The 27146-nt window shown below is 35.7% G+C and overlaps 1 protein-coding gene across 2 annotated transcripts in view; it reads right to left on the bottom strand.

Annotated features, from left to right (window-relative positions):
- The window catches only part of LOC141461609 (optomotor-blind protein-like), a 306166-nt gene that overhangs the window by 65976 nt on the left and 213044 nt on the right, over window positions 1-27146 (bottom strand). For both annotated transcript variants that reach the window (XM_074142770.1, XM_074142769.1), the window contains exons 4-5: window positions 3139-3285; window positions 694-770 (exon numbers count right to left, since the gene is read on the bottom strand). In XM_074142770.1, coding sequence (XP_073998871.1) covers window positions 694-770; window positions 3139-3285 — 224 coding nt within the window. The remainder of the gene's footprint in view (window positions 1-693; window positions 771-3138; window positions 3286-27146) is intronic.

Raw genomic sequence — 27146 nt, 5'->3', positions numbered from 1 at the left:
CTGGGCCAACTACAGGACTATGTTAGGAATAAGTCATGATGCAAATCAATGAATTGTAATTAAAAACAATGTTTTTTTCATCACCTAATTTCGGCGCATCGATTGCTGAGATCATTAGCGCCACCTACTAGTATTATTATGTTAATTATTTAAGGTAGGATCACCCAACCAGTCCTACACAAGCCTTGAGCCGGCTAGATATGGATCTGGTTTCCTGGCTGGGCGAGAAGATGACGACACTTCATTAATAATCCACAGCATCACAAAGAAAATATTGCGACTACCGACGACGATAAAATACTGACTAGTCTCCACAGACTTACCAAGATGGTTAATATCCTGGTTACAAAGCTACTACAACAAAAACAAGATCTGACACTGTGTCCTCACCAGTTTCATACATATTCTTGAAGTGAATAGTTATATTTGCAGCCGATAAGTGTCCTGCCGATAAGACAGGACGTGTTGTAACGAGACTGGCTACACTTTGGATGTAAAGATGTTACTGAGATAAAAAAAAAATGATACATAATGGATTTTAAAGCATTAAATATGGCCAAAAGAAGCTCGATTCAAGTGAGAAAAACTAAGATTTCTCATGTATTTAGTAAGCACAAAAAGCACATGCATGCTGAGCAAATAAACGCTTCGTTTGGCTCTACGTATATTGCCACATTTAGAGTATCAACTTACTTCTTTTCCCGTTTGCCAGCGCCAGTGTCTCTAAAACCTTTTGCAAATGGATTGTTGTCTATCTTTAGTTGAGTAATCTGAAACAGGCAAGAATTTAAAATTCTAAGCAAAATTGAAATTAGAGGCGGAAAAAAAAAATTGGGAATGGATCCCAGGAACAAACAAAAATCACGTTAAGTATAAAACGTTCCAAATTTGAAAATATCCAATACATCCTTAATAAGATTTAAAAGAAATGTATGAATGTTCAACTACTATAGAAAGATAAAAATGCTAGCGTCCAGTGGTAATTAAGAACTGCGACAATGTCAATGCCCAACCGATGAACAAGAACCAAAAGCGTGTAAAAAAAAGAAGTTATAATATTATTGGCTCACAAAAGGCCATCTATTCCCTGAGACGGAAGGGTTCGTATTGGCGATGCAGGACCAGGTGATAGCTACGAAGGCGTACCGAAGATGGGTTCTAGGGGAAAGCCTAGTGCACGATAAATGCAGAAGTGCAACTCCACTTCGGAAAGCATACAGCACATAGTTGCAGGATGTTCAGTGCTTGCGCTGAAGGAGTACCTTTTCAGGCACAATAATGTGGCTAAAATTATCCATAAAGCACTTTGCTCAAAGTTCGGGCTGTTGAAGACAGATGTGCCATATTATAAATATTACCCGCCGACGCTGCTGCAGAATGCGCACACAAAAGTATATTGGGACACTCAGATAGTAACGGATAGGAGTGTTGCTAACAACAAGCCGGACATACTAGTTATGGTTAGGAAGGGTAGAGTGGCACATATCGTCGATATCGCCATACCCAATGATGATAACATGCAGAAAAGCAGGGGTGAAAAGATCCGGAAGTACCAGGACCTTAGTTTCCAACTAAGAGAAATGTACAACCTGGACAAAACGACGATTGCGCCTATAATACTTTCCACGAGTGGCCTCGTGCCCAGAACAACGGTGACTGCTGTCAATGAGTTGGGCCTATCCACTGATCTGGTTGTAGAGGCGCAGAAGGCAGTCCTCCTAGATACGGTTCGTATCGTCCGAAAGTTCCTGAGTGCTGCCCATTAAGCAGATCAAGACAGCCAATCGCCGCGTGCAGCCCGCTATTATTTGGATTTAGAATTTAACTCCGAGAGATAGATTATGTAATTTAGATAAGGGGTTGTGGCAAAGTCCACCCCCCTGAGTGATTTCCCTAATAAGGAGTCAGAAATGAAATAATAATAATAATAATAATACATTTATGTTAATAATACATTAATGTTATGTGTTAATAAGATTTTAGATGACGAAGAAAACATGACTTTAAAGTTAATTATAAATAATTTCATGTTAAGGTATATATTGTTTGAAAGTATCAACTTTACTTTAGTTTTTACTCTTTTGAGTTCAAACTGTGTTAGCCAAAAGTGTCTAAAATATTTGCTTGCATGCCTAAAATCAAAATTCAAAGTGTCCCATTGGTCGGTGAGAAATAGCTACTCGTACTCTAATCATGCCAATATTTCTCCCATCGGGCCTGTGGAGAAATCAAGAAGAGATGAGCAGAGACTAGTATTTAGAGTTAGGTCTTTAGTTTGGGATGCCTGCTACCGGCTGATATGGAGAGTCTCTAGACAGTTGTCGGGCGATGTAACATAGCCCAAGAATTAGCGATCGCTCTTAGAGACACAATTCTGCCTGCTGTCTTAGAAGAGTTTTTGGGCTAAAGTGGTAGTTACTTAGAGCTAGCGTCATTCATGTCATGCTGGTCAAGGCAAATGGCACATATCTTACTAAAAGAGCTGCCGTTCGCTGGTCTCACCTCTTGTCCCGGCCGAGTCTCCATGCCAACTAAGTTTGGCCTTTTATGCCTACTTATAAAACACGATAGATCAGAAAAGCTCTTTCCCCGGAAGTTCCACCGTAGATCGGTCTGTTCTCTTGAGCAAACTATGACAGGAGTAGAGGAATTGTCTTTGATGAGCCTATGAGATTGCACTGTAATCGCTGTTTTGCTTTGTGAGGACTCTAACACTTTGTGAGACTAGAGGAGAAGACCATACTCAAAATCAACTGGTAGGAAAGGAAACCTTGGACATTGTTAAAGGGCGAAGGTTTTTCTACTAGAACTGGATGTGGCCGTCACCAATAAGCCTCTTCTCTACAAAGGGTATGAGAAGAGATTAATCTGGTGTTCTTGTACAGACTTAGTCAGGATGAGAAGGAGAAAATAGCCGCCCTGATTGCCGGCGTCACAATTACTAGATTGTTGCACCATGAGTTCACAGAAAGATCATGACGCAAAAACGATTTGTGGGTAGAATCCTGTACATTGTAAAGAAGGTTGGTTAGTTCTACAAGAAGGCACAATAAGCCTATAAAGGAGTTGCAGTGCCTTTGAGGACCCATTCTCCAAGAATAATAAAATCAATTAGAGACCAAGTGGTCACCCACTTACTTTTTCATTCTGATATGCAGTCACCGCTATAAACTCGGTTTCCTTGAACACGTACGTCCTGAAGGTAGAGTAAGGGAGTTTGTGGATATCGTTCGCCCTCACTAGATGAAAACGTGGCTGATACTTGTGCATCGAATTCAGTATCGTCTGTGAACAAACAAAGCAAAATATAAATTAGTATTGCGCAGATGATGTTAATTGTTTGTGGTGAATGATTCATTTAGAAGGAAGAAGAATATGGCAAATTTCAGTCATTATTTTGCATTTTTGCCAAGCTTTCGACCTAGGGACTAGATCATCTTCAGGGGTTTGCTTAGTAACAATTATTATTATTATTTACATTCTTATATGTAATGTTGGTGTGCCTTCTGTCCTGTCTGCTTATGTACTTGAAATTAGTATTGTTTTAACTCAGGTAATTACTTATAAAATCTAATATACCTCATGTTTAGTAAAAATGTTTATCAGGAAGAAACGAAATATCAATAAAACTGTCCTGTAGGAAAAAAATGACCAACTTTGACAATATTTTGCTCTTTTCCTATAAAAGATAAAGTTCCCAAATTTGCTTTATAATATAGGGCAAATCCTCCTTTATAACTGGTAATTTTTTTGCAATATCGCAGAACAAATTTTTAGTATATACAGGGTGACCAGAGTTATATGCTCCACCCACTTTTTTTTTAAACGGCGGGAAATTTCGAAAAAATAAAAAACACGTATTTAATCATTTTTAGTCTAGTTTATTTTCAGTGATTGACCCATTTTTTTAAACCCCTGTATCTCGAGATACAGCATCCAACTTTGTTTTTTCAAATGGAACGTTATATTTTTTGTTGCATATTTTTATAGTATTTAAGCTCCTAAAAAAAACAAAAAAAATTTTTTTTGAAATCGGTTAGGTTTTTCAAAAGTTATGATAATTTAAAATATGCAAAACAAATTTCAGTTTATTGTCAAAATTATGTTATTTTTTTTAAAGAATCTGTTCAAACTGGGCACAATCAACGGATAGGCAAGCCAAAACTCTGGACTCCCGCGCTTTGCTTGTAGCAGCACTTATGGTGGCGAAGTCAAGATCTAGGCAGGCTAGAGTTATTCGACGTTCAGGTTGTTTTTTCTACAAAAGTTTGGTGTGGAGTTTTAGGAAATCAACTAATCGGTCCATACTTCTACAGAGAGAACTAAACTGGTGCAAGGTATCCAATATTTTTTAAGAGACATTTTGCCAGTTCCGCTTGAAGATGTTCCTCTACAACGTCGGCTAGATATGTATTTTCAACAAGATGGTTGCTCGGCACATAATGCGAGAGTGGTTCGAGGTTACCTGGACAGAAATTTCCATGAAAAGTGCTTAGGGACTCATTGTCCCATCCAACGGCCACCTCGATCTCCGGACTTGACCCAAGTGGACTATATTTTGTGGGGATACCTAAAAAATAAAGTGTAAAGTATCCTTAATGATCTGAAACGTCGAATTACTCTAGCCTGCCTAGATCTTGACTTCGCCACCATAAGTGCTGCTACAAGCAAAGCGTGGGAGTCCAGAGTTTTGGCTTGCCTATCCGTTGATTGTGCCCAGTTTGAACAGATCCTTTAAAAAAAATAACGTAATTTTGACAATAAACTGAAATTTGTTTTCCATATTTTAAATTACCATAACTTTTGAAAAATCCAACCGATTTCAAAAAATATTTTTTTGTTTTTTTTTAGAAGCTCAAATACTATAAAAATATGCAAAGAAAACTATAACGTTCCATTTAAAAAAAAAAAAGTTGGATGCTGTATCTCGAGATACAAGGGTTTAAAAAAATGGGTCAATCACTGAAAATAAACTAGACTAAAAATGATTAAATACGTGTTTTTTATTTTTTCGAAATTTCCCGCCGTTAAAAAAAAAGTGGGTGCAGCATATAACTGGTCACCCTGTATAGTAGGCTGACTTAAATCTAGATTTTTGGAGCTTACTGTAATGTACTAAATTGACGCCAGAATGTTTTGAATTTAGCATTGACAAAACGTCAATAAGACGATCACTTTATTAAAGTAAATAAAGTAATTGCCTATTTTTTCAGGCGGGCTTTACGTCCAACTAACGAATTAGTTGTCGTAGACGGAGGCGACTAGCAAACATACTTTACTAGAAAGTTCTCATATTTTTTTTTTTTTAAATTTGAGGCGCTTCTACATCTGAGGATATTGGCGCCCGGAGCTTTTTTCAGTACACTGCCGGCCATCAACGGACAGTGAGCTGTAAGAAGCTCCTAGGAAGAGAAAAATCCAAGAGTCAGCAGCTGGATTCGAACCCGGGACCTCCGCGTGGGAGTACAGTACGCTAACCGCATAGCTAATTTCTTCCCTAAGTTCTCATATTACCCATTAAATAAAATCCAAGGCCTCTAGACAGGGAATCGAACCCAGTACCACAATACATATTAGCTTCGCAGACCTCGCCTCTAACCGCTCAGCTACTGTGGCGCCTAAGACGATCACTTTAATTCGAAACAATTTCAGAAAACACTTAATGTTCAGGGTTAGCTGTGAGTTCAAAGTTCCTTCAAACGTTTTATTTTATCAAAGGAAACATGCATTATATCTTTCAGTAAAACATTCCAAGTTACAAGTAACAAATTCTTTTAACTAAATGCGATAAGAAAACATCATATAATTGTTCACACTAGGTGTTTTTATTGTACACATCCAACCCTGTTTTTTATATTTGTAAAGAGACCAGATTTGGTTGGCTCAGAGGGGAGGGAACATAACAGATGATTGCGATGCGACTTTCAGTTTTAAGTGCAACTGCCCACTGAAGGTTAAAAATGCAGCTAGCCGCGATGATTTCATCACAGTCACTGCACACTTTATTACCAGACACGGTGTTCTATAAAAATGATTGTTGCCAGATGCACTGATATTAATTTTTTTTGTTTTTTGTTTTTATAATTTTGTAGAAATACAAAAGTGAAGGAAGCGAAAAAGTGCTAATGCCATTTTTATGTTTGTTTTTATCTGTGCCTTTTCTATACTTATTTTTATAACAGCAATCCAGTCGGGAGAGCCCGTGTATTCATGGCATTCAGTTATCAAGAGCGTAGATCTCTTACTGTGCTCAACAGTTCGCATTCTAACAGCAACTCCTATATCTGAAGCCTCAAACTGCTGATTCTTTTACTTTTTTTTTAATAAATTAAAACCAGAAATAAAAAAAAATATGACGCTGTGGGAGTTTAGTTAGCTACATCTACTGCAAACCAAGAATTCATATTCTTGATACGATGGAATTACAATTTACTTTCTTATGCGTAACATTGTGTGGCATTCTTGTGAACAGGAAAACGGTGGTAACATTGCCCATAGAGAGCTTCTTCTTAGGAGGAAGGATTTGTGTTACAAGAGTTTTACAGGACATTTGCTGGCGAATTTAGGTAGGGATAAATGGAAAAAACATAGTTAAGTTAACACATTAAGGCTTATATTTACATTTATTTAAAGCTAAAATCCACGAATAGATTGAATTTACATTAGTTAAAGCGAAAATCTAGGAATAGATTGAATTTATATGAAGGCTTGTATTTACATTAGTTAAAGCAAAAATCCACGAATAGATTGAATTTACATGAAGGATTGTATTTACATTAGACAAAGCGAAAATCCTCGAATAGATTGAATTTACATGAAGGCTTGTATTTACATTTAGTTTAAGAGAAATTCTACGAATAGATTGAATTTACATGAAGGCTTGTATTTACATTTAGTTAAAGCGAAAATCCAGGAATAGATTGAATTTACATGAAGGCTTGTATTTACATTTAGTTAAAGCGAAAATCCACGAATAGATTGAATTTATATGAAGGCTTGTATTTACATTTAGTTTAAGAGAAATTCTACGAATAGATTGAATTAACAAGAAGGCTTGTATTTACATTTAGTTTAAGAGAAATTCTACGAATAGATTGAATTTACATTAGTTAAAGCGAAAATCTAGGAATAGATTGAATTTATATGAAGGCTTGTATTTACATTAGTTAAAGCAAAAATCCACGAATAGATTGAATTTACATGAAGGATTGTATTTACATTAGACAAAGCGAAAATCCTCGAATAGATTGAATTTACATGAAGGCTTGTATTTACATTTAGTTAAAGCGAAAATCCACGAATAGATTGAATTTATATGAAGGCTTGTATTTACATTTAGTTTAAGAGAAATTCTACGAATAGATTGAATTTACATGAAGGCTTGTATTTACATTTAGTTAAAGCGAAAATCCAGGAATAGATTGAATTTACATGAAGGCTTGTATTTACATTTAGTTAAAGCGAAAATCCACGAATAGATTGAATTTATATGAAGGCTTGTATTTACATTTAGTTTAAGAGAAATTCTACGAATAGATTGAATTAACAAGAAGGCTTGTATTTACATTTAGTTAAAGCGAAAATCTAGGAATAGATTGAATTTACAAGAAGGATTGTATTTACATTAGTTAAAGCAAAAATCCACGAATAGATTGAATTTATATGAAGGCTTGTATTTACATTTAGTTTAAGAGAAATTCTACGAATAGATTGAATTAACAAGAAGGCTTGTATTTACATTTAGTTTAAGAGAAATTCTACGAATAGATTGAATTTACATTAGTTAAAGCGAAAATCTAGGAATAGATTGAATTTATATGAAGGCTTGTATTTACATTAGTTAAAGCAAAAATCCACGAATAGATTGAATTTACATGAAGGATTGTATTTACATTAGACAAAGCGAAAATCCTCGAATAGATTGAATTTACATGAAGGCTTGTATTTACATTTAGTTAAAGCGAAAATCCACGAATAGATTGAATTTATATGAAGGCTTGTATTTACATTTAGTTTAAGAGAAATTCTACGAATAGATTGAATTTACATGAAGGCTTGTATTTACATTTAGTTAAAGCGAAAATCCAGGAATAGATTGAATTTACATGAAGGCTTGTATTTACATTTAGTTAAAGCGAAAATCCACGAATAGATTGAATTTATATGAAGGCTTGTATTTACATTTAGTTTAAGAGAAATTCTACGAATAGATTGAATTAACAAGAAGGCTTGTATTTACATTTAGTTTAAGAGAAATTCTACGAATAGATTGAATTTACAAGAAGGATTGTATTTAAATTAGTTAAAGCAAAAATCCACGAATAGATTGAATTTACATGAAGGCTTGTATTTACATTAGACAAAGCGAAAATCCTCGAATAGATTGAATTTACATGAAGGTTTGTATTTAAATTAGTTAAAGCAAAAATCCACGAATAGATTGAATTTACATGAAGGATTGTATTTACATTAGACAAAGCGAAAATCCTCGAATAGATTGAATTTACATGAAGGCTTGTATTTACATTAGACAAAGCGAAAATCCTCGAATAGATTGAATTTACATGAAGGTTTGTATTTAAATTAGTTAAAGCAAAAATCCACGAATAGATTGAATTTACATGAAGGATTGTATTTACATTAGACAAAGCGAAAATCCTCGAATAGATTGAATTTACATGAAGGCTTGTATTTACATTTAGTTAAAGCGAAAATCCACGAATAGATTGAATTTATATGAAGGCTTGTATTTACATTTAGTTTAAGAGAAATTCTACGAATAGATAGCATTTTAAAAAAAATTAAAGTCCTTCTTATTTACAAGTATACAGTAAAGTTGTAGTTTTGTAACTTGAGTTATGGTAACCAATTTTGCCACTTCATTGAAGTTAGTTAAACCACAGATATCAGAGTATGAAGTAGATACGCATTTAGAAAGTTCACCGACGCTATTATAGAAAAATATCTGCTGTGAACACTCATATGACTTTTTTTTACTGCTACGTCATCATGGTTATAGCTCACCAATTTATTAAATACCCGAACATTTGAGTCTTTGTAACCGTAATTATGCAGATGTAACCTTACAGAGAAGTCTACACCGAACTACCCAAAAACGAACTTTCCTTATGTATGTACGAAGTTTACTGAACAGCCCAGGTACTTTTTGGAGGTTCTGAGGTTGAGGAATTTTCTTCAAATTAGATTTCAATAATGCATTTATCCCTCTTAGTGCACAAGAGAATAATAAAAGTTGAGAACTGCATATTTACAATTAGTGCACCAATTTTAAAAGAAATCAATACAGCCTTTTTTGGAGAAAAAATTTAAAACAAATGAAAAAAACTATTTTGTAAAGTGGTACTTTCATTTGACGAATTTTGACCTAAACCGTCTTATGACAACATCTGTTGGTATCTATGCGAAATACCAAATTGCAACTTTTCGCTCTTAAGTTACGTTGGATACAGACTAATATACAAACTACTTTGTAAAAACCCTCTTTTTCTGACTTAGGGGACCGCAAAACAGATATTTGCAGGGAAAACTCAAAAATGATGTAAGGACGGGTGTTGGTCTAGCGCTTATGAGCGTGGTTTTGTAAGTGAGGGATCCTCAGTTCGAATCCCGCGTATTGTTACTTTTTATTTGTTAGAAAAAATTGTTTACAGTAAAGTATTGTACTTGCGCCCCTCGTCCAGGACTTCTTGATTGGTAGTTGGACGTTCAGCTCCGCCTAAAACAAATACTATCAATTGTCCGATATATTTTCACGGACCCTACAAAATAACTACTTGAATTAAGTAACCTACCTATCCTGTCTAGTTTTTGAGAAACATTTATTAAACTGGGAATTATACGATGACTGCTGTAAGGGGGCTTTTTTTTTTTTATAAGAGAGTTTCGTTGTAGAGTGGTGAGACAGCAAACAGGAACTGGGAAGTGGAATCACGAGATGCGGCCGGAAGTGGGAAATGGCGTGCTAGGGGCCTCCAGGGGGAGCTCCAACATTGCTCTCAAGTAGGCGAAGTATTAGGTGTTGGCTAGGTGCATGATGGTTGCGTGGCCTTTATGCAGGTAGGTGCATGTCGCTATAGAGAGTAGTAAGATGAGTTAATATCAAATAACAGACAGATTGTCACTCCATTCAAACAAACTGTATAATTATTCTCAACTATTTTAATGGGATACCATTTTTCTTGGAATACTCTTAATATTATTAGAATATTATAGTAATTAATTAGAAACATAAATAGTAAATTTGTATATGTGAAGACTGGTTACGAATTAATACATCAAAAAACAGTGACGTAAACAAGTTAATCCTGCGGTAGGTCGCTACCTTATAATTAAATTGTGGCCGAGGTGTACATGCGCAGACGATCTAGCGATGATCTATCATTCAGATAATGACTTTGATTAGGGATTTTTTTTTTTTTAATTTCTAACTCCCCAGTAAGAATAATTGCAAACCTGTCAAACTTTTGAAATTAAGTTGCGCACGTTTTGGGTACCCCAATTAACAAAGTGAAATGTGTTTTGTACGCTTGTCTGTGTTATGTTTGAAATCACTTTTCTTACCGCAGTTTACGTAACTTCAATATTATACAATACACGCTAAATTTAAACTTAAAGTTAAGTAAAAATATAAACTTAAAAGTAAAGTAAAGCTACTAAAATCTATTTAGAGAAAAAGCATATTCGCTCAGCCGAAACTTGTACACGGTGGCAATATCAACAAATTTAAAGGCTTTACGTCAAGATTGTCTCCCAATAGTAGTAGTAGAAGTAATAATAATATTTATTCTTCATATGAAATATTTACAAATTACAAAATGAAAATATTATACGGCTTGGAAAATCCGTCAGCCGGAGTCGAAGTTACGATAATGATAAAGAAAGGAAAAGGAAAAACAAATAAACCAAAAAATAATAATAGTAATAATAAACAAAAAATATAACCGACCTAGAAATAAAAATAAAACGAAATAGCCAATATATAACAGAATTATAAATTAATAATTAAACTCCTGAACCAGCTGATAACGATAAGACCAGGCATGGCGAGCATATTTAACAAGAGGTTGACAATTTCGCGTTCCATTTAGGAAAGAAATCAATTGTTCTCTCGTAAGTACTGAACGTCCGAAATAGAGTCTCCGGATTTCAGAAAAAATTGAGCAGTCACCAAGAAAGTGAACCACGTCCTCAATGCACCTTGAATTACAAAGAGAACAAAGTTCAAAGCTGCCCAGGTCTGGGGATTTCAAAAGTATGATGTTGTAGAAAGTCTCCAAAGATTTTTTATTAAAAAATTATTTGCACTTCCCTCGTCTTCGCCTAACTATATGCTATACATTGAGACCGCTGTGGACCTGTTGGAGGTATTTACTTTGAAACTCCATTTTAAATATATTTTAAGAGTCTTAGATCTCCCCCAGTGCCGCTTACCGAGAATCTTAGCGTTGGAGATTATCAATAGAAAGATTTTCTGGTTTCGACATTGGATACACTTGGCTCAGAAGTATTCCTGCGATTTTGTGGCCTCTGTGGAAGGTATACCTGCGTGGAAGGATCAATTAGCCTCCTTGTTGATCAAGATGAAAGCAGGTCAGGGGCTTCAGAACCGCGTCTCTCTCTCATCCCGCTTCCTTTTATACAGAGAACTTCACCACTCATTTAACCTTTGTCACTTGAATGATAATTCCTTGGGTCTAACTCTAACTGAACTCCGCTGGATCTTTAAGTTAAGATGAGAGCTTGCCTACCTGAATCATACGCCATGGCTGCCTAGGGAGATTGTCTCCCAATATCTCCAACTAATATTGTTCTTGTGTTTAATGCCTCAATGGTAATGTAGTTGAGATCATCTAACTTAACTTTATCTGAAATTTACAGTAAATTGTTGGTACTTTCTACTTCACTTCAAATTATAGGGGAAGGTTGCTTTAGTTGTACTACCTAAGATAAATTGGTCCAAAACAGAAGAATTTGTTCGTAAACACGTAGGTTATAATCATTATTGGGAACAGCGGTATACATTCAAGTATACAGGGTGTCCCCAAGCTATATGGATAACGACTTTTTCTCGGAAACTAAGATAGCTAGAAAAAAACTAAAAAATACGTGTTCCCTTAGTTTTTTGTTAGAAATCCAAATTTACTTTGTAAATTTTGTTCGGTGCTTCCAGAAGCGAGATACAGGCACCAACTTAATTTTTTCAAATGGGAAGGTGCGGTTTTTATTTCAGAAATAGATTCCTCTATTGTTTTAAAGACAAATTTACTAGAACGGTTTCTTTCTGTGAGCGATATTTTAGTAGTTATGAATGAAAACATGATTCTTATAAGAAATTTCAAAATGATATTATAATGGTTTTTTGATTGAATAAGAAGAAAAGTACTATTTTATTATAAATTTTACTCCTCATTAATATAACAGATCATACTCGAAATGGCCTCCACCATTAGAGATGCATAGACATGCTCTTTTCTGCCAATTGTCCCTTACTGCCAAAGAAATAGATTCAGCTTTAACCGAGTTACAGGCATCTATTATTCTCTGCTTTAGTTCACCAACAGATGCAATTCCGGCTTGATTCTGATGCACCTAGATTTAGAAATGCTTTTAGGTAAGCAGAAATAAGGAAAGAAAGAAAAAAAGTTATGAATAATCACCTTGTTTTTCAGGTATCCCCAAAGGAAATAGTCCATAGGTGTCAAGTCCGGTGAACGAGGTGGCCACTGAATCGCCCCCCCGATATAACACCACCAGGCATGTAAAGAGATATCTCGATAGGCAATTTGATGGGCGTGTAAATTCAAGAAAAATTTCTTTTTAAAAAAATAGAGCAATCTATTTCTGAAATAAAAACCACACCTCCCCATTTGAAAAAAATGAAGTTGGTGCCTGTATCTCGCTTCTGGATGCACCTAAAAAAATTTACAAATTAAATTTGGATTTCTAACGAAAAAACTAAGGGGACTAAGGGGGAGTTTTTTTTTTTCTAGCTATCTTAGTTTCCGAGAAAAAGTCGTTATCCATATAGCTTGGGGACACCCTGCATATTAAGTATGTTTACAAAAAAAACTTAAAACATTCCTTGTTTACAGTTTCTTTAAAACATCAAAACGTAAAAAAGTCAAATCGGTACGACTTAGGAAACCTGAATCTTAATTCGAACCTCCTATTCCCTAAGTCGTACCGTAAGCTAAAATTACTCCCATTAAGTAGGTTTAGTGCTATTTGCTATGGGCCATTTTTTAGTTCTTTTGGACACATCAGCACCATACATCATGTACCCAAAACTTGCATTTCAAACATTGAATCATGCTTTCTTCACGGTTCTCCAAAGCATACTTTGCAAAACTAGTTTTTTTAATATTCACGCTTTTACTTTTACGTGCTTTTCTGATGTATGTCTTGCTTTTTTTTCTCATTATTGTCGAGATTATTCATAATTTCGAGAGAAGCAGTTAATTCTTTAGTTAATGTAGTGCGAGTACGCGCGATTTCTCATTGAAGCGCGGGCAGTCCTGTAAAAAAACATGCCAATATAATGTATGGATGCTTAAATCGTACCACTTAGGTACGACTTAGGAAATATATGGGAGTACGACTTAAGATACAACGTTATATCTGCTTCATATGACCCCAAAATAATGCTGAATTAAGTTTTAACAAAATTCATGAGGCAAATAATGCACTGATAGATGTATAATATAAATTTAACATCCAACGGTGCATTTATCTATCTTGTACTTATCCAAAGAAGATTACAAATACACGATAACAGTAAGAAGAATGAGTCGCAATACGAATTTACAATGAAAATAGCTCTATGTTACCTTTATTCCGTGTTACCAGTTGTATAGCGTACACAGTTTTCTCAAAATCACTGAGGCACCGGTACGACGTAAGCAATCTTCCCCTATCTATTTCTTGAAAGCATATAATTCAGGCATACAATCAGAAAGTTATACAGACATATACTGGTCGCGGGTATTACATTGCCGGGCATTCAATGTAGTTTTGAAATTTATAAAGTCTATCTTCGTAAACGATTCTAAAGTAGAGGGGCTGAATGATCCGTAATTAGCTAACAATTCTGAGCTTAGAACTAGGCGATCTTTCATTTAAATATTGCTCCCCTTCTATCGCGAAACCACTAATACTTTTAAAGTTAGAATTAAAGTGAGAATTTATGACTGAGTGAATAATCTACAATCTACTTTAAAAATTGACTACTGGTCCATCTAAAAGAGTTTTCAATGAATTAAACAACTTGATAAACTAACACTGTTGAGTGCTCGTGAACACGTTTTCTTGTAAAACAAACGTAATTTCTCATACGAAGATAAAAGGAATCCTGGAAAATGATACACCGTTTGAAAGCCCATTAAACAAGGAAACTTTTATAAAAAGTGCCAGCACCTAGGTCGGATAATGATCACATAAGAGCCGAATGAGTTTTCTTAAAAATTTCTATTACTATTATTTTTCCAGCATTCGGAGGAAGATTGAGGCTGTTTGGAGAATAACTTAGGCTTCGAAATGGTATCAATGTTTAGAAAATTTATCTGTCTTTCTAACCGTGTCATCAGAATCGAATTCGGACTAAAACTTTCTGAGTAATAACATTTTTATTGGAAAAAAGTAATGATTTTAGAAAAAAACTTTAAAGTGACATCACTCAAGAACAGAGGAAAATATGAAGTTGGCCAATACGTCATTGAACTCCACTTTAGATATACTACACACAGTAGGCCTATGGACAATACTTACTGGTTCACCCTGTAGATAGAAATGTAAATGATGCCAGCAATATTATCTTATTAAAATCATTTGATGTTAACAAAGTAAATAACACTATATCACTGTCAAGGCCTTGTAAATTGGGAATTTGGCATCACTCTAATGATAATTTATGCAAATAAGTATAGTCAGACTTAAGTATAGTTAATTAAAAAGTGGGAGAGAAAATGAATAAAGTGTATTAATTATATGTTCGAGCTTTTAATTAAATTTTGTGCATAAAATCTGAATATAATATAGCAGATAAATTGGATAGCATTATGGTTTTTTATAGTAGTAAGTAGTAATCGCCTATTTTTTTCAGGCGGGGCTTAACGTCCAACTACCAATTAAAATGCACTACCTTAACTGAGGATTTAGAAGACCAATCGCATAATCGAAATATTCCATTCAAGGTATGCAGAAACTTCATCTAATTTTTTTTTGTTTTTAAGGGCTCCGGAGCTTGTTTCAGTGCTCTTTCTGTGGTCTCTAGTTACTGGTCCATCACCGGGACAGTAAACTGTAAGAAGCACTCCTCAGGAAGAGAATAATCTAAGAGCCAGCAGCTGGATTCGAATCAGAGATCTCCGAGAGGAAATCCAGTAAAGCTATCTTGAGCTAATCCTCTTCCTTTTAACCCGTCTGGATTTTGTTCTTTTTTAATTTATCTAATATGTAGGTAGCAGAAAAAGGCACCACGGTAGCCGAGCGGTTAGAGGCGAGTCCTGTAAAGCTAATGTGTATTGTGGTACTGGGTTCGATTCCCCGGTCTAGAGGCCTTGAATTTTATTTAATGGTTAATAAAAAGAAATTTACAGTAAAGTATGTTTGCTAGTCGCCTCCACGGCATTATGGTTTATACGTATTTGAATTAAGTTATAAAACCAAATTATGCTTGTTGTATCATGAATCATTTGTATTATTGCAGTAACAAATCAGTATTTGACTGATAAGTGTTCTAATCATGAGCCCTTTACTGTTTTGTGCTAGTTGGATGTATACATTTCCAGCCCATTTAGATAATTTTTGTAGTTACTTCTACTTTTTGTTTTATGTGAATGTAAGACTGCGATCTCTTTTCTGTGGGGTTATCCTAAAAAACAAAATAAACTTCAACAATTTCACTTAACATTTAACATTATAGTTTTTTTACATTCGTTTAAGATGCCATAAAACTAAAAATGGAGATCCTACACTTTCATATTTGCGCCAGGAAATAAATAATAGTGCTGTCGACAACTAGAAGACGGCACTAGCACTAACAGTCCAATAATCATGCTTATAAATCTACAGAAAACTAAGAGGTGACTATCACGAGGTAAAAGTTTATTTAAAGATTGACGACGATATACTGCTGCGAGAAGAGTCCCAGCACTAAACTTAGGATGTGAAGTGACAACCGCCGTATAAGCAACGGAGTTCTCTAGACAAGTTAGGTGGCGAGTGGAGTGTGTTGGTTGAGGCGGTGAAGGGTAGGAGCAAGTTGAGGACATGGTAGTCAGATAATTAAGTAAAAAAGATGAGACCACCCAAAATGAGAATTGGGCGCCGACTTATATATTTTTGGGAGCCAGGAGCAAGTAGTGGACTCTACAATCTCGGCGATAGTATGGAATGCTGGGACTAGATAGAGAGAGAGTGGCTAACAAGCTGAAGAAAGCCGTAACTGGCTCTAACTGTGTACCGGCTACCTGGTCAAGAGAGCTCACCTGCTACCGAGGTGTCCCGTAACAAGCTTGGTCCCATCTTATCTCACTACAACTAATGATTCCCCCAGCTCCATAGAATAAGAATAAAACTAGCTGTGCCTTCTACTATTACAGCCTTCTCATTCCCAATTTTATTAAAGCGCAGGAATTCATTTTATCTACAACTATGTCAAGCCAGGGACTACCAAAGTTGTACCTGGGGAACAGAACTTTTTCACAATTCATTCTTTATTCAGACTTTTACATTCTCTTACACCGAAATAGACAGGGTACTGTGATCGTACAGATTTCATGGCCAATGAGACGTCTTAATGGTTGTATGTGGGCGGGACGTCTAGAGTAGTTTTAGATACAAGTTGTCACAACCATACTTGTAATAATGCAAACAATATTATAATTGTTAATAAGAAAACGGATTAGCTATGCGGTTAGCGTATTGTATTCCCATGCGGAGGTCCCGAGTTCGAATCCAGCTGCTGGCCACTTAGATTTTTCTCTTCATAGCAGCCTCTTACAGCTCACTGTCCGGTGATGGATAGTGTTGTCTGTATTTCCGGAGGTCGGCAGTGCACTAAAAAAATCTCCAGGCGCCAATAACCTTAGATGTTGATGCGCCTTAAATCAATTAAAATAATAATAATAAAATAAACAAATAAACATAAGCCCGGAGCATGACCTAGTCCAGGGATGGCGAACCTTTTTGAGACGTGGGTCAAATTTTTGTTCATTTTTTTTTTAGTAGTACTAGCTCTTGGGTCACTAATGCCCATTATTTGCACAAGAGTTAAGTTTAAAAATTTTAAACTGAATATTTTCAAAACTAAACATCTTTAAAATTCAGTTGGCTTAAAGGGACAATTGCTATGGAAGTATCTTTTCTGCAGACATAACTGAACAAAACCTTACAAAAGTGTGTATTTTACTCGTATCTGTAGAAAAATCTAAATATGGTTATTTGCTTTGGGTTGTCGATTTTTTTAACAAACAAAATATGAGTAAACATTTTATTTGATATTTTGTAAACACTTTTGCTTTATTTCAAATACTACAAAAGCATTTGTCGTCATTTGCATAACGTAGAACTGTAATGATCAAACTAAAAGGTTATTAGATAGCATTTAAATTGCTTTTGTGTCAATGCGTGATTGAAAAAAATACAGATAGAATATAAATTATCCATCACAATTAGAAAATCTAAATCAACCCGCGTAAACAAACAAATGGTTGTCTAGCAAGGCGCCACGGTAGCCGAGCGGTTAGAGGCGAGTCCTGTAAAGCTAATATTTATTGTGGTACTGGGTTCGATTCCCCGGTCTTTAGGCCTTAGATTTTATTTAATGGTTAATAAAAAGAAATTTACAGTAAAGTATGTTTGCTAGTCGCCTCCGTCCACGACACCTAATTTGGTAGTTGGACGTTAAGCCCCGCCTGAAAAAATAGGCGATTACTTTACTTTTACTTTACTTGCCAAGCAATTGTGGGTCATAGGTTTGCCATCACTGACCTAGTACCTAGGTTGGAAGTTTGGCAAGAAAATTTTACAAAAAATTTGACCTATATTCACATTATTCTTTCTTCCTTTATAAACTTTTAGTGGTGCCGAAATTTTCTTAAATTTCGGTACTTCCCGGCATTATTAGATTTTATTCTGTTAGCAATAATGGCCATTTTGTAAACACTGACCATTAAAAAATTAACTACAATCAACCTTTCATTGTGCGTAATTTTAAGAAAAAGAAAAATAATGGGCCACATTAACATGTTACCCATGTCATGAGGTTAGTTCCCACAATGGATTCCATGAGCAAATACATAAAGTCCATGGATTGGGCCTTAAAACAAAAAAAGGATCCGTGGGGAGGTATAAATTGGTTGCTAGACAAAAGTGGATGTATTCAAAATACGAGGTGTGTTCAAAAAGTAACGGGAATTTTTAAATTTCGCGGGTCTGGAGAGTCTGATTGTAAATTTTTTTTTTTATTATGTTGGTACACATGCCCCTGAAGTACGATAAAATTTTCAGTAATATTCATTGTTTACTTCTTAAGTGGCAGCCGTTAAGGTTAGACGTGTTTTTCGAGCTTGGCGATTTTTGTTTGTTAAAAAAAATGGATCAAAGAATTTGTATTAAATTTTGCGTAAAAAATGAAATAAAGTGTATGAAATGTTAATAAAGGCATATGGTGAGTCTGCTATGAGTAAAACAAGGATTTACGAGTGGTATAAGCGTTTCCAAGATGGCCGCGAAAACGTTGAAGATGATGAACGACCTGGACGTCCAAGCACATCAACAACCGATAAAAACGTGAAAAAAGTGAAAGAAATGGTTATGAACGATCGCCGAATCACAATCAGAGAAGTCGCTGATGATGTTGCCATATCAATTGGCTCATGCCATGAAATTTTTTCGGATGTTTTGGGTATGAAACGTGTGACAGCAAAATTTGTTCCAAAATTGTTGAATTTCGAACAAAAACAGCGGAGAATGGAAGTTGCTCAAGAGTCACTCAATGAAGTCGACAACGATGCGGATCTACTGAAACGTGTTATAACAGGTGACGAAACATGGGTTTACGGATATGATGTCGAAACTAAGGCTCAATCGTCCCAGTGGAGGCATTCTGGATCGCCAAGACCGAAAAAGGCTCGACAAGTGCGGTCGAATGTGAAGGTTATGCTCACTGTGTTCTTCGATTTTAATGGCATAGTGCATCATGAATTCTTGCCACAAGGTCAAACAATCAATAAGGAGTACTACCTACAAGTTCAACGCCGTTTGCGTGAAGCAATCCGAAAAAAAACGCCCGGATTTGTGGCAAAACAATTCATGGATTTTGCACCACGATAATGCACCTGCTCACACTTCATTGCTTGTTTGTGAATTTTTGGCCAAAAACAAAACTTTAACGATGCCCCAGCCTCCATATTCGCCAGACATGGCTCCATGTGACTTTTTTCTATTTCCAAACATAAAGAGAACATTAAAAGGCCGTCGTTTTACAAGCATAGATGACATTAAAAGCGAATCGCTGAAAGAGCTGAAAGCTATCACAAAGATCGAGTTTCAGAAGTGTTTCGAGGATTGGAAAAAGCGCTGGCACAAGTGTATTGTATGCGAAGGGGACTACTTTGAAGGAGACAATATTAATGTAGATGAATAAATAAATATTTTTTTCAAAAAACGAAAATTCCCGTTACTTTTTGAACACACCTCGTATGTCCAATTATTAGTTCTAATTTAAATTCGTTTTAATATGATTTAATCAGGAAAATAATTGGAATGAAATATTTCTTACGGGTTTATTTTGGTTGAACTCCAACTAATTGTGGTAACAAAAATATTCTTCAACAATTAGTAGAGTCACTTTATTAAGGTGGCCCTATAAATGGGGCCTTCATTAGTCCAACTTAAGAAACTACCGTACTTTAAATGGAAATGAAGGAATGGTTAAATTAACCTCAACCAACTTTACTTAAGCCTAAAATAAAGAAATCATGGTTTGAAAAAAAGAAAAAAAATGACCACAAAAAGTGAACTTTTTTACACTTCCATTGATGGGTAGTGCTGCCCTGTAACGTGTGAACACTGTCCGGAGGACGGCAGTGCGCAGAAAAAAAAAATAAACCTTTAGGTAAAACATTATCTCAAATTTTGATGCGCTTTCTTTAAAATAAATAAATAAAAATTAGTTATTGCACTTTTAATGCAAGGAATAGACTAGCTTCTAAACTGTTTTCTTAGTACAATGTCCGATTTTGGTGCCCCATATAATTGCAGGGCGATTAAATGTATTTTATATATTATGCAACCTGAACAAAAAAAATTTAAAGTAGTTCTTGGTGATCAAAGACGTTAGAATTAGGTCTTAGGGTAATTACGGTGAAATGTAGGTTTTATATTCTAAAGTATGGTAAGTAAAGTGAAATTATGCCTTTTAAGGTGTCATGTACAGAGGCGAATAGCCAACATACGAGGTGTGGCTATTAAATAACGGAGACTGATGCTGCTACAAAAGAACTATGCATGCGCCAAATCCTAACGACCGACAGCTGTGCAGCTTAAAGCCTTCTCTTTAGATTGCAGCGCCTCACGTGTTTGTAGAGAAATCAGTTTGACCGGAACCGTCGTTTGTGTAAGGAGGTGTTAGTTTCGTTTTGCCGAAAACATGATAATACACATTGTAGTAGAGCAACGAATTGTCGTGAAATTTCACATCAAAACTTGGTAAAACCGCTACTGAAACTTGATCATTTATTAAATGAAGTTTATGTCGATGAATGTTAATCACGTGCGCGAGTTTTTTGAGTGGTTCAAGCATTTCCAAGATGGCCCGAGAAGACGTCGGAGATGATGACCGCCAAGGTCGCCCTTCCACGTCCAAAACGAATGAAAATATCGATTATAATTAATCAACATTACTACCGTGAGGTGCTTGCTCAACTACGTGAAAGAGTAAGGAAAAAAACGACCCGATTTGTGGAAGAACAAGTCATGGGTTCTACATCAAGACAGCGCGCTGGCTCACACTGCATTGTGTCTGTTTCTAGCCAAGTACAACATCCCAGTCAAATCTACATTAAAAGGAACAGGATTTCAGTCCGTTGAAGCTGTGAAAGAAAAAGCGGCACGCGTCATGCAGGAGCTCACAGAAAAAGACTTCCAGCACTGTTTCGAACAATGGTAAATTCGCATGGAGCGTTGTAGGGATAGGGGAGGGGTGTATATTGAAGGTGATAATAACTAAATATGTATAAATTTAAAATAAAATGTTTTATAGCAATAGTCTCGTTATTTAATAGCCACACCTCATACTTTACTATAAAGTTCTCATATTAACCATTAGATAAAAACCAAGGCCTAGACCGGGAATCGAACCCATGTACCACAATACATCTTAGCTTTGCAGGCCTCCCCTTTAACCGCTCTATCGAAAATTATTTTGCGCTTTTGGCTCTAAGTCAGCAAAGTTTATTAGCAAAGTGTGGACTTATATCTGCTAGCAACTGTAACGCAGTATAATCTACGCTGAAATATTAGCCTACGTCTTCTATAAGACAGGTAATTTTGCTATAGAACTAACGTGGTATAAACATTTGCTCAAGTAATATGCAGATCTTTTATTACAATAAATGTGTAAACCTTTTTGTCCAGCTAGAAGCCCGGATATTGTAGCATTGCTGTGCGAAAACGAGATCCGGAAGTTAAATGTCTCGCTGTTTGCAGACGGCAGTACTCTAGTGGGCGTAATATTGTGAGAGAGTTGCGGTTTTTACTGCCTTCATTGTGCGCCAAAACAATACAATACTCGCTTCCACTCTACCGCTGCTGCGCCTTCCATTACGCTTTGTCGGTCTTCTTCTATATAATAATTACCTTTGTAAGCTCGTCTGGCCCAATATGGCACCCCATTCACGTTTCTGCCCAGGCTTCTAATTCCAATTAGCCTTACGTTTTGTCCAATTCTTAAAATTACGCACGCTGAATGCAAACGTTGCAATTTAAACTTTTTTTAGAATCTCTTTTTTAGGTATAGATGTCATTAATACTTTATGCAATTGCGATTGCTGCTAAAAATCTTTAATTACTGAACCCTTAAGATAAAACCCGCTTTTGCAGTTAAAAGTGGTAATAATGTAATATAATAAATGCCTTAGCGTTTTTCTACAGTTACTCCAACTTACTAGAGTATGGGTAAGTTTAATAATCCTTGAATGGAATTTCAAGTTTTTCCTCAGGATTACAAGCGGCCAGACTGCACTTCCTGTACCTCAAAGGTGACCAAGATAATACTCTGCGTGTAGCAGAACTTTGAAGGAGTGGGGAGTATTTCGAGCATGTTCAATCCTGCATTCAACGAAAGGTTTTATTTAATATTAAGCATAACTTATGTTACAGTGGTCAAAAAAAGTATTCTTACACTAAGTTTTCTTACTTTATCTACTGAACTTTTGTTTCTAGGATGACCATTTCTTCAGCACTGAAATCGAAGATAGTAACAATGAATTTACGAGGGTCGTTTGAAAAGTCCGTGCAAAAATAAAAACTACTTAATTTTTTGGGGTAAACCTTTTTTATTTTTCAACATAGTCTCCTTTTAGGCTTATACACTTCGTCCAACGCTGCTCTAGTTTGTTGATCTCTTCCGAATAATAGGATTTGTCCAAGTCTGAAAAATAGCCATTCGTTTCTGCAATCACCTCCTCGTTTGAATAAAATCTTTTTCCCGCCAGCCATTTCTTCATATTGGGGAACAAATAGTAGTCCGAGGGAGTCAAGTCTGGAGAATAGGGGGGGATGTGAAACGAGTTGGAACCCTATTTCCATTAATTTTGCGACCACAACTGCTGAGGTGTGAGCTGGTGCGTTGTCGTGATGGAAAAGGACTTTTTTGTGGGACAATCGTGGGCGTTTTTCTTGCAGCTCGGTTTTCAAACGGTCCAATAACGATGAATAATATGCACCTGTAATAGTTTTACCCTTTTCCAGATAGTCGATGAGGATTATTCCTTGCGAATCCCAAAAGACAGTCGCCATAATCTTTCCGGCCGAAGGAACGGTCTTCGCCTTTTTTGGCGCAGATTCCCCCTTGGTAACCCATTGTTTAGATTGTTCTTTGGTCTCAGGAGTGTAGTGATGTATCCATGTTTCATCCACAGTGACGAAACGACGCTTAAATTCCTGCGGATTCTTCTGGAACAGCTGCAAACCGTCCTTGCAACACTTCACACGATTTCGTTTTTGGTCAAGCGTGAGCAATCGCGGCACCCATCTTGCGGATAGCTTTGTCATGTCCAAATGTTGATGCAAAATATTATGTACCCGTTCATTCGAGATGTCCACAGCACTAGCAATCTCACGCACCTTCACTCTTCTGTCATCCGTCACCATATCATGGATTTTATCAATGATTTCTGGAGTAGTAACCTCAACAGGGCGTCTAGAACGTTCAGCGTCACTTTTGCCCATATGGCCACTCCGAAAATTTTGAAACCACTTATAAACTGTTCTAATCGAAGGTGCAGAGTCACCATAATGTTTATCAAGCTTCTCTTTAGTCTCCTGAGGCGTTTTGCCTTTCATAAAGTAGTGTTTAATCAACACACGAAATTCTTTTTCGTCCATTTTTTGAAAATCACTCGACTTCCTCGATTCAAACGAATGCCAAACACAAAGAAATAGACCGATCTGGCTGAAACTTGGTGTGTGTTCTTCCAAGAGATGCTACTAACAAAACATAACCTCGATACGCGCCAGTGGTGCTATCTCTCTGACTTTGCACGGACTTTTCAAACGACCCTCGTAATGCTCACATTTTCTTTTATAAACAAAGAATTGATTAAAAAGCAGAAAACTAATTTATTGTATGCAAAATAAGTATTCATACACTCAGTCTGGATGTTATAATTAAGGCAAAACTAAAGACCTAATATTTTGTAAGCAATCCCTTTGCATTTGTTATTGCCTGAAGCCTCCTTGGCATAGATTCCACCAGGTTTAGAGTCTCTTGAGATGTGATTTCTGTCCATGATTTCTTTAAATTGGTTCTGAGCTCTTTTCTGGAAGAACATTTCAATTTTCGAATTTTTCGCTCCAAACAAGACCATGAATTTTCAATAGGGTTTTATTTTTCTGCTTTTTAATCAATTCTTTATGTTTATAAAAGAAAATGAGAGCATTAAATTCATTGTTACTATCTTCGATTTCAGTGCTGAAGAAATAGTCAATCCTAAAAACAAAAGTTCAGTAGATAAAGCAAGAAAACTTAGTGTACGAATACTTTTTTTGACCACTGTAGATCTATTATTTTGCGGAGTTGAATTTTATTCTTAAGACATATTGGTCATAGTTTGATTCGTTTCCGGAAGAGCTGGTACACGTTCTTCAAACGATATCAATTTATTACACTCAAACGCCAATGTTTCCACCATTACAAGTATTTCAACCAATCAGATGCGTATTACTGCGCCGTCCATTATTTCCGTTAATCAGCTGATTATAAGGTTAGATTATAATACTACTTAGTCAGCCTGTAATATGTAATAATAACTGTGAATTGAATTTAAAAAAATATTTTAATAGTACAAAATTTATATTTTGAAAGTTATTTAAACTTATCAATTTAATAAAGTAATTTCGTTGCTCCAAACTTTTGGGTTATAAGATTTTGAGGTGTTTTTTTGAGTTTTTTCGGTGCACTACCGGTCTCCGGACAATAAGCTGTAAGAAGTTCCTAGGAAGAGAGAATCTAAGGACCAGCAGCAGGATTCAAACCCGGGATAACTGAGTGGGAATCCAATACTTTAACCACATAGCTTATCTCTTCCCTCACACGTGGGTTACGAATAAAAATTATCAGATGCCCTGATATTATTAGGAAAAAACATTAATTTTAAGGTGTTTTAAGTCGCGTCAACTATCTGAGAATATTGGAGCGGTTGGAGCGTTTTCTTCAATGTACTGCCGGCCTCTCTGGACAGTGTTCACTCGTTCCAGACAGTCCATCACCGGACAGTGAGCTGTAAGAAGGAGCAGAAAATCTATGGGCCGGCTGCTGGATCCAGGAGACTCTATTGATAGTGCTGCACGAGACCGAGACGAGGCGAGACTTTATGCAGTCTCGATCTCGGTCGCTCAAGTCTCGGTCTCGGTCTCGGTCTCGTCGAGATATCTCGGTCTCGGTCTCGGTTTTTTGAATTTTTGTTTAAGTATTAAAAGCGGTTTGCTATTAATAATCTTTTCAAAAAATGTTATTATTTTCTAATAATTATTTTAATTTATATATTGGTAATGAAAATGTGTGTAAAAGAAGACAACTACTTACACTTCAATGCATCATATATTACTATTACTGTTATATATCTTTATATAATTTCAAAAAGATGTTAAAAACGCGCCAAATGAAAGACCCAAATAACATATCTGCCTGCTATAACAAGTCGATTCGTGAAATAAAAAATACACCTCCCAACAAACTTCCCGCTTCATTAGTTATGGCTGTTGGTGAAGATAAAGAATCTGATGATTCACCTTTTGACGACGACGTCGACTGCATCAATATTTTTGCACCATTTGCTCAAAAATCAGCAAATATCACCGAAGCATGGAAGACAGAAATAATTAATTACACCAAATTAGACCAAGCACCAGTAGACGTTGACATTTTAGAATGGTGGAAAACACTCGAGGATTCCTTCAAAAATTTGTCTAGAATGGCAAAAGATATTTTTAGTATCTGTGCAACTTCGGTGCCATCGGAAAGATTATTTTCGCAAGCTGCGATGATAATGACCAATAGAAGATCTTCTCTAACTTCTGACTCAGTAAAAGCTCTTTTATGTATCAATGCTTGGGCAAAGTGTGTCTTAAAAACGAAAATTTGTGGCAATATTTTTTAGGTGCATAGATAGTCTTTTTTTTCAAATTCACTAATTCCAAAATTCTAAAATATAATTCAAATGATATCAAAGTTCAAAGTATTAGATTATTAATAGTGAAATTTATGAAATTGAATGAATGAATGATATGAATAGTGAAATTTAGTGAATTTATGTAAAAATTATGTAATTTTAAGGGGGCCGCCACGGTAGCCGAGCGGTGCGAGACCTGCGAAGCTAATGTGTATTGTGGTACTGAGTTCGATTTCCGGTCTCAGGCCTTGGATTTTATTTAATGTTTAATATGAGAAATTTATAGTAAAATATGTTTGCTAGTCGCCTCCGTCCGCGACACCTAATTGGTAGTTGGACGTAAAGCCCCGCCTGAAAAAATAGGCGATTACTTTACTTTGCTTACTTTACTTATGTAATTCGAAGTCAAATAGATGTAGTAATATTGAACATATATAATAAAATCGTATCTTTTAATAATTAATTCAATACCCGTAATGATTATTTATTAATAAGGAACACAATTTTATAATTTTGTAGCTAAAAATTAATATTTGAAAAACCGAGACGAGACCGAGATTTCTCGACGAGATATATATCATGTCTCGATCTCGGTCTCGGTCTCGGTTGCTCAAGTCTCGTCTCGGACCGAGATTTGTCTCGTTTCTCGTGCAGCACTATCTATTGAGCTTATCGCTTGCCTAAATTTAGTAATGAAACTTAATGATTAAATTAGTTCCTTTGATTATAGTTTCATCCATATTGTTTAAAATTTGTATATTTTATTAATTATATTATTATTATTTTAAATTGCATTGTTTCCGTAATAATGTTTAATCAAACTCTTAATTTTATTGTAGTTATTCATAAAATAGGCGACTGCTTTTGTAAAAGAATAAATGAATTACAGTTTAACATATCACGCGATACTAAAGCCAACTAGCTTTTTCGTAAAAATATTAAATTTCAAATAAAATTCAATAATTTAAACTGATGCAACAGAAAGTCCTGATCGTAACAGGTTATTTTTACTGCGAAGAATTCAACAATATGTGGAAACTCAATTGCAGATATCCACCAAGATCCGTAATCTTGCTATTGCAAGATTGAAGAACTAAAAGTATAAATGCTTAGAATATAAGAAGAGGTTTACATATGAGACAGAGAAAACTCGCTGACTGAGATGTGCCTTGCCAGTCTGCAGGGTGTTGAGAAGTACATTAGAAAGAATAATTGTTAGTGTGCGTGCATTTG

The sequence above is a fragment of the Rhodnius prolixus genome, unplaced genomic scaffold (assembly GCF_049639745.1).
Source record: "Rhodnius prolixus isolate KJV_2025 unplaced genomic scaffold, Rpr scaffold_12, whole genome shotgun sequence".
In the NCBI taxonomy this organism is placed as follows: Eukaryota; Metazoa; Arthropoda; class Insecta; order Hemiptera; family Reduviidae; genus Rhodnius; species Rhodnius prolixus.
The sequence above is the reverse complement of the archived record's forward strand: the minus strand, read 5'-3'. Positions and strand labels throughout refer to the sequence as shown.